General features: G+C 38.5%; 1 protein-coding gene across 1 annotated transcript in view; it reads right to left on the reverse strand.

Annotated features, from left to right (window-relative positions):
* JMY (junction mediating and regulatory protein, p53 cofactor) overlaps positions 1-6,941 on the reverse strand; it is a gene marked incomplete at its 5' end in the record, with an annotated part of 14,685 nt that extends 7,744 nt beyond the window's left edge. Inside the window, 2 exons of the mRNA XM_010154291.1 lie at positions 4,407-4,576; positions 6,791-6,941. Of these exons, the coding sequence (XP_010152593.1) occupies positions 4,407-4,576; positions 6,791-6,941 (321 nt within the window). The remainder of the gene's footprint in view (positions 1-4,406; positions 4,577-6,790) is intronic.
* Between the last annotated feature and the right edge of the window lie 2,232 nt (positions 6,942-9,173).

Below are 9,173 nucleotides of genomic sequence, written 5' to 3' on the forward strand. Positions count from 1 at the left end.
ATGTATCATCCGTAAACCCCCACATTAGTAATAATGGTATAACTGGCTAAAACAGAAAGCCTCTGACAAGAACTATGAACAGACACACTAAAAGGATAGATGACAAAATTAATAGAATAACAGCCAAACATGGAATACAGAAGTGAGTGCCATCAAATCCAGCTTTCCACCACCATGGAATGCCTTCTGACAAATCCAAAGTCAACTGCTTTCAACATGAGTTTTTTGTAAAAACAAAACCAAAACAAAATGCTTCCACAAAACTCCATGTTCGTCAGTCCCACTGAAGCCCATTGCAGACAATCCCTCCTAACTGCCAGAGAACTTCTTCCACATTTCCAGTGTATTCACAAACAGATAATACCATTTGGTTTTGCGCTGGTACTGAACAGCAACACACACTGCTCTTCTCTAATATTCATTCACATTAGTATTTTTCATAGAATCACAGAACAGTTTGGGTCGGAAGGGACTGTTACAGATCATCCAGTCCAACCCCCTGCAATGAGCAGGGGCACCTTCAACTAGGTCAGGCTGCTCAAAGCCCCGTCCAGCCTGACCCTGAATGCTTCCAGGACTGAGGCATCTACTACCTCCCTGGGAAATCTCTTCCAGTGTTTCACCACTGCCATAATAAAAAAAGTCTGCTTTATACCTACTCTGAATCTGCCCTCTTTTAGTTTAAAACTGCAACAGGCCCTATAGTTGGGCGACTATTTCTGTGGAAAGCAATTTTGTACAACCTCTTTTTATCTGTCAGAACAACTTCAACTCCTCTTGTAGAAGAGACGCGCCATTCCTGACATCATTGTGGTAGCCTTCCTTACAACTGCTCCAGTTAGAACTAATCCTTCTTGGCTGACAGAAACGTGTGGAAGAAAGATGTAGAAGAAATCTCACAAGTCCATGTCCAGTGACACTAAAACTTCTCCCTTTGCTGGAAATACTTGATTTGACAGACTGGAGACCATCTGCTGCTGTACCACCCTGCTACATGGGTGGCTCAATGGTGTTGCTACCAGGTTGTAAAACCATGGTCATTATCATCCGGTGGCATTTAAAATGTAATTAACCTGCAGTTCACGGTAAAAATTTGTACTACTTTTCCCTAGCAATACATGTTAATAGCTATTAGTAAATTTTCTATTATCCAGCCTTCTAAGTAATCTGTTACTCTTCAGCTAGAACAGAAAGTCATGTTTCGATCCACCCCATGTGAATTTTTACCGTTCTCTCCTTCAAGCATTTATTTTAATTCATCACTCTTGCTGTCTGAGAAATCTCACAAGGAGAGAGTAAAACTCAGAAAAAAAAAGAAAAACCAACAGAAAATCATTTTACCGAATTTCTAAATTATATTAAGGGAAACATCGAGCACTCTGACTGCTGAAAAAATGCAAGCTCTCACTCATATCTAGCAACTTCTGCAACAGAAGTATCCCTTCAACCAATTAAAGTACCAGGATTCGACTGAAGTCAGGCCATGATAATACAGCATACCATAATACAAAAAATAAGGTTAGGCTGATCACTCACAGTTAGTATCCTGGGGAAACAGAAAAACTTCAGATACTAAAAGAAACATCTTTACCCCATGAAAAGGGTAAAACACTGTTTTATATACTTGTTTCTTTTCCAGGACTAAATGTTCAAAAATACACAGACAGCATGCTGAACACCTGAAGTGTCCTCATAAACAGTCAGATCTGGTCTTTACTACGAACTGTCATTCTGTCTTAATCCGCAATTCAAACCCTGCTAAAATAATTTCTGGAGCATTTTAATCTTTTTAAAGGAATGTCCTGGGTTTATTTTCTATTCCTAGAAAGCAGCAGCTAAATGGTTTGCCAGAAAAGGTATTTCAGTTCTGAATTTCTAACACTGCAGTGAGTCTGTTTTAAATGACCATAAATACCTGATCCTTTTCATTCTTTAGGCAAATGGGAACTAAATGTCAGTGATGCACAAAATCCTTCAAAGATGCCTCTCCAAATGCTGGGGTTTGCCTTCTTTAATTCAAGTCTCACCTCATTTACTTTCATTTGTCCAAACTATTTTACATGCTTCAAGAATCACGAGGGATTCTCACACTCTGATTTAATGTTTCTGTTTACTGTCGTGAGGACAAGACTTGGCAACCAGTCCAGGAACGCAGACTCTGGTCTGCCTCAAAAGGAAGGTTTTCATCATTCCCCTCCAACAAAATTCAGAACAGATGGAACTGAAGTGGTACCAATCAGAAAAATAAAAAAAGCACAATACCTATTTTGTGTAGAGGTTTGGGTTTTTTGGGTTTGGTATGGGGTTTTTTTTGGTTTTTGGTTGTTTAGGGATTTTTTAATACAGATAATCATAGGGCTAACATTTTCAACTATGAAATAATAATTAAAAAAAAATTGTAACTAACCAAATCACATGATCAGGTAATTTTCATGCCATGATAACTTGGAAAACGCAGTAACTTTCTAGATATTTAGAGTGTCAACACATTTAGAAAACAAAATGTACTTGACTAATACTAAGTAAAAACTACAGAAACAAGGACATTTTTATTGTCTCTTTTAAAAGTCAATCAGCTGGGCTGGTCTAGATCTGGAGAAGAGGCAATTAAGTACGAAAGAAACAAGTATATTATTTCCCATGTGTTTCCTTTTCCTACTCAGTGAGTGCAAATTTATATATTTAAGCACAGCAGGAAAGGTATTCACTTTTTAAGCTTAAAGGAGAAAATGTCTCACGCTCATTTTTTGTTGTTGACCTTTTTTTTACTTTCATCTCTTCTAAATACACCAGCTAATGTAATCAAATATTTTCTTTCTGATAAGACTGCAACCCTTCTCCAGTATGGGATTCCCAGTCACGTTTGTGACATCCAACTTTGCATACTTAGTGCTATTACATTCTCAGAGAAAAAAAAAGTATGTTTCAGAGCAGAAGTTGGTCCTTGTATCTCTCCACCAGCATGTTTTGACCCACAGCTCTCTACACTTTGTAATACACCATCCCAAAGCACCGTGCCCATGCACATCCATCAGATATTCCTCATTTCTCTGTCTCCAAAAGCCTCAACCTCACAGTTCAGAGCCCTTCAGCCCCCAGCATAATGCAACAAACTCTTCCTTTTCCTATGCAGCCCCTAATGCTTTGGCAGATCAAAAAAGTCACTCACTCATTTACCAGACTGAGATCTCATTCAACAAAAACTCACAGACCGTCTCCACTGGGAGAAAAACAAGATGTGCTACAGAAAAGAAGATGCATGGCTGCCGTAAATATGTGAACGTATTAAATACGCTACTTCCAATTAGTACTGCTGAATTCTCTCATCAACTCTTACCTAAGGATGGCAGCGGCCTGATAAACTCAGGTTTCCAGACAACTCTTGGCTTTTTAAATATGAGAATATACAAGAATATATAAATACAAGAATATAAGAGCGAAGAAATGGACGAAACTCTTCATTTTTGTGCTCCAAGTCTTGAATGTACACTCTCTCCTTGCAGATCAAGCTGTCTTCTACAGAAGCCCCTTAAATATGCACACAGTCTGTCAGGCTTACAAACCTACCCATCTAGACAGTGCTGAAGTCATGAGTTCTCTGGACAACCTTTTCACAAAAGAGCCTTTGGTTTAGTCAATTTTGCTGAAACATTTGAAAAGTGCTGTAAAAAAAAGTAACTGATTGGCTAGAACTGTAAATCAACATTAGTATGACAGAGAGTTCTTAGCACTGAATATTCAAGATAGCAAATTTAAAAATTTGTAGCATTTTTGATTTGCGAAGGTGTCGTGAAACCCAATAAATGTGGGGTGTTTTTTTCTGCTAAGACATCTAAACACAGTTTAATGCATGCAGTCTTTCCCTCAGGAAAGCTGTAGATAGCAAAACTCCCTCTGGAAGACTGCCTTAATAATCAACTGTGAGCAGAGACAAAGTGAGTGCAGTACAACAGGCTAGTCATCTGAATATTTCCTAATGTTTTGCCACCTTTCATCTGGAATGTCAGAACTATTCCCTAAAGGTGGTCATGCCTCTGAGAGCTAAACTGGGGAGACTACATAGCAGCAAATTTCTGCCCTATCCCTTCTCTTCAATTTATTCATCTCAGTGGACAGCTGTAAACATCAACAGTATAAATTGTCTTCCTGGTTGACCAACCAGGAAAAGGTGAACAGAAAACATAAATAAGTGGCACAAATCCCACCACACCTACATTGCAACTCCATTTATCTAACATGGTAGAGTGCAGCACAAGTGTAAATACAAGATTTTACTATTAAGTGGAAAAATAATTACTTTCAAGTCTGGAGGTTTTGGTTTGGTTTTTTAAGTACATCAACACCCTTTAGGGTTTGAAATTTTTTCCTCTATGTTAATTTTTCTATTTACTGGTATGAAAAATTACCTCCTCTTTCAGTGCATGTTTCTTCTGCTCCAAACAGATTTCTTTAGCACGCATCAACTGCAGCGTCTCCTTAGAAACTGCATACTGAAGCTTTTCCATACGTTCCACTGCTGCTGCCCATGCTGCCTTCCCAAATTTTTTCTGGTCTGCTCGCATTCGATCATACACAGCTACAGAAAGGAAGAAAAGGCATAAAGCTTACCAGTCTACTCTTCAGATCACCAGTGATTACCCTGCACAGACAATGCACACATTTATATCCAAAAACACATGCTAAGTTCTCTTAGCATGGAGTACTTATTCTATGGATGAGTACAATCCAGAATGTGAGTATTCTTAGGATTCACGTAAATATGGAATTTCTTGATCCTTTTATCACTAAATTCCTATTTTTTTTATCCGCAGAGGCACCATTCTGAATACATAGGACCTGAACACTTGAACCACTGGTCCAGAATTCTGAACTTAATCAAAACATTTCATTAATGTTAAACGTGTGGTCTCAAACTGCATCCCAAATTTTCCCTGCTTCTGAAAGCCCCGATTATCAGATACTGAAAGTCTCCACTTTCCCCTGATAAATTCTACAGTGCAGTCATAAGTTTAAACAAATCTGCAAAGTGAAAAAAAATTACAATTTAAAACATAAATTTCAGTTTGACCTGAAGTGCAGTTCTGAGGGAACACTGAATTACATTTAAACAGCATCTACATTTTACATCAAAATGCAGGTTGTTTCAGAAAACTGATTCAAATTAACTAAACAAATTATAATCTGATCTTAATATGCAGGAATGAATGAGAATCTTTCCAGGAAGACTTCAGAGTAGCAGGAGTTCCTTGCCTGATTCAGGTTTTCTGTTTTTGAGACCCAGACAATGTCTAGGCTGACCCACAGGAGATTTTCACCGTATTTAATATATAGAAAAATCACATGATACTGCACACATAGCTTTGCAAAGCAAAAGCCATGAAAGTCACCCAATCGAAGGGACAGCATTCAGTCTGCAGCTGCCAGAAGATACTGCATGCTGTTGTTAGATAATAAAAAATACCTTTATGTCCTCATGTGTTTTTCCTCTGCCATCTGTTAGTATTTTAGTATATAAGACTACCGGGTGATCAGCAGTAGACCAAAAAAAAAAAACCAACCCAAACCCCAAAACATAACAAAACAGGCAAGCAACTTCTATACCAAAGGTCTATGGCTGTGTAGTCTCTAGACATTTCATTTTCCACTGTTTTTCCCCACAATCCTGATTGCTGTACATAAAAAAAATAACACGTGAACAAACTAAAAAGTAAATAACTAAATATACATTCTTTATCAACTAATGGGGTATTTTATTTGCTGTCTTTGTCATACTAGAAAAGGAACCACACTGATTAAACACATTCAGAATTTGCTCTACTTAAGCTCACTCCAACCTGTTTGAACAAGTTTAGTCATTTTTTCAAAATAAGGTGGAGTTTCACAATATACTTAACTTGGTTTGCCACCAAAAGGAATAATTTTGCAGTAACTGCTTCTCTTAAGGCATATCTAGCAGTCATGCAGGGAGATGACAGGAAATCTACCAAACAAAAAAGATTTTCTCCCAGTTACAGCTCATTTATCTGGCTGCACAATCACTATCATCAAGGCAAAGAAAGAAACAGGAACCTACTCAGAGAGGGAAGACAGTGGGACACAAGCTCTGCCAGAGGTAGCCCAGAGTCAAACTAAAAGAGGTTGACACGAAAACATATCCTCAGGTATGCGTGCCCTCGTAAACTGATTATTTAAGTTAAATAGTACAAGGATGAGAGCGCAGATGTACATGGCAAATCATATGACCTGGTTTTACTGCACCAGCTCTTCAGTCAAACTGACTTCTTCAAGCACAGAAAGGCCAGGGTTTTATTCATGAAGATTTCAGAACAGGGCAGCTTTCACCAAGTAGTTAAACTGAGCTGCTGCTTAGCATTTAGGGCTATGAAAATAATTACTGAAAGGCAGGGGAGAGAGGAAAAGGAAGTGAATTGAAAGGTAATAAACACTTACTATGGTAGTCTGCCATATCCAGTACAACAGACAAAATCCATCAGGGACACTCCCTAAATCATTTGTATTAGCTACACTGTACATTTGCAATCATATTAATTGGTTATAAAACTTGTATCTAAAATTTCTATTCTGCCCACTTCTGATGATGTTTTGAAAATGCTTATTGGTGAAAGTTTTCAAATAGACAAAGAAAACACAACTGGGAATGGCAACTGCTTTCCTTGGAGAGGGTTGATGAAAAAATAAATAAATCACAGTACAATACAGAACACAGTAAACATTACATGAATTTTTTAAGATCTTTCATTTCACTAATAGGATAGTAGAAAATAACTACCTTTCTGTGTTTTAGCTGTTATTTCAAAGTATTTAACTGTAAGATCTTGAATAGAAAGCACAGCCATGTGGGCTTTTCTCTGCCAATCAGCATCTTCTTTTTGCAGACTCTCAATTCTTCTGGGGCCTAGGTAGTCATTCTCTATTGAGATCTGAAAATAAATCAGTCCATAATTAACAACACAATTAATTGTTGCTATTTTACCAACAACAACCAGCTTCTGGATGGCTATGAAAGAAAGAAAAAATTAAAAGGAGAGAGAACTACCAGCACAACATCATGGTTTCTATTCTAACATTTTCTCCAACTCACTTTTTGATCTGCAAGTTCCTCATTTGGACTGAAAGTTCTGGAGACAGTGTGATCTAACACAAAATCCTCTCATCTCAGAACTAGATCACACAGCCAAATCTACAGTTTATTTTCTAGTAACCACTTTCTCAAAAAAGCCTTCCGGTTGTTCCTCCTAAAAATACTTTATTCTCTTTGAGAAGAATCCAGGCATCATGGTAAAACTGGCTAATACTATTTTTTTTCCTGATGATGAAACTTGCTTTTGAAGACTTTCATGTCTTGCAGGCTTTACTTCAGATAATGCCTTGAAACTAACAAAATTATGACAGCTTTCACAAAAGTGGCTGTAGCACACAAGAAGAGGAAGAAATAGCAGAAGCCATTAACTTCATCACATCAGGTAAACATCTATGTCCATCAGCTATTATTTCAGAGTAACAGAACAGAAAAGAACACGTTTCTACACCATACGGGTATGTTTCTGAATGAAAACAAATTAGTTCTTTAGATAAACAATCTGAAAGGAGATCCCTAATCCAGCCTGTGAGCACATGAGAATGAATCAGAGAGGCAAGACTCTTCTACTGGAAACGTTCTTCTCTGGAGAAGTCCACAGATCGTTCTTATGTTTAGTTTTGAAGAGTGAAGTAAGTTTATTGTGAGAAGATACGAGAAACAGGCCTGCAACTACAAGATTTTGTTAAGTATTATATAGTATACATCTCCTAAATAAAGAAGTAGTCCTCAAGGATCTCTGATACTTCCCAGGTTCTTTCTGAAGGCAGCTGGGACAAGAATGGACAAGACTGACAGAAAGACACTAATGCCAGGTCACATTTTAGCTTAGGAAGGGATCTGTCATGTCTACCATCTCCCTTTGTTATCCGTCTCCTAGACAGACTTGTAATAGGCAGTAAAGTAGAAAAACAGGAGATGTAACAACAGGCCAATTATAAGAACCAAAAAAACCCCAAAAAACCCAGCTGAGGGAGCACTACAGATGGCTGAGGCAATATACAAAAAGGAAAACAGCTTCATGCATAAAGGAGTGTTTCAGCTCAAAAAACTAGCTACCTTACTTTGACACATTCCAGGAAGCCAACCAATTGCAACCACAGCCTGTTGGATATATTAGCAATAATTCATGCATTTCAGCTTCATCATCCATTCACGGACTTCTCAAAATGAATCTCACAGGTTTTAATTTAACTATCCTCCCAGCTCGTAACACAAGGCCAGCACTATTTCCCAAAATATGCCGTAATTCCACGTGTACAGCCCCATATATATTAAGTAAAAGCACTCAGCTGTAAAAAGGGCTTTACAGTTTTACTGGTTTTATCCTAACAAATCCTAACATGGACTTTAACGGTAATACATGCAAACAAACAGATTGAATGGTCTAGATTCTGTAATATATCTGGAGCCTGGGACTAGTAATACAAAATACAGCTGTTTAGATTAGGAGAACGATGTACACTATTGAATAAAGTTAGCCTGTAAATGAAGTAAACTTAAAAGCAAACCAGATGCAATGGGCAGTGGCAAATGTTTTTTTTTTCCCAGAATTATGGAAAATGCTGAAAAATTAAGAAGAATTCAGAAGAGAAAAATCATAGAACCTTAGACGGGTTTGGGTTGGAAGGGACCTTAAAGATCATCTAGTTTCACCCCCCCTGCCATGGGCAGGGACACCTTCCACTAGACCAGGTTGCTCAAAGCCACATCCAGCCTGGCCTTGAAGACATCCAGGGATGGGGCATCCACAACATCTCTGGGCAACCTGTGCCAGTGCCTCACCACCCTCTCTGGGAAGAACTTCTTCCTCATATCCAGTCTAAACCTCTCCACTTTCAATTTAAACCTGTTACCCCTTGTCCTGTCACTACAGGCCCTTGTAAAAAGTCCCCCCCAGCTTCCTTGTAGGCCCCTTCAGGTACTGGAAGGTGCTATAAGGTCTCCCCGGAGCCTTCTCTTCTCCAGGCTGAACAAGCCCAACTCTCCCAGCCTGTCCCCATAGCAGTGGTGCTCCAGCCCCATGACCATCTTTGTGGCCTTCCCTGTATTCGCTCCAACCAGTCAATATCCT

This window comes from Eurypyga helias, unplaced genomic scaffold (genome assembly GCF_000690775.1).
Source record: "Eurypyga helias isolate BGI_N326 unplaced genomic scaffold, ASM69077v1 scaffold1356, whole genome shotgun sequence".
NCBI classification, from domain to species: domain Eukaryota; kingdom Metazoa; phylum Chordata; class Aves; order Eurypygiformes; family Eurypygidae; genus Eurypyga; species Eurypyga helias.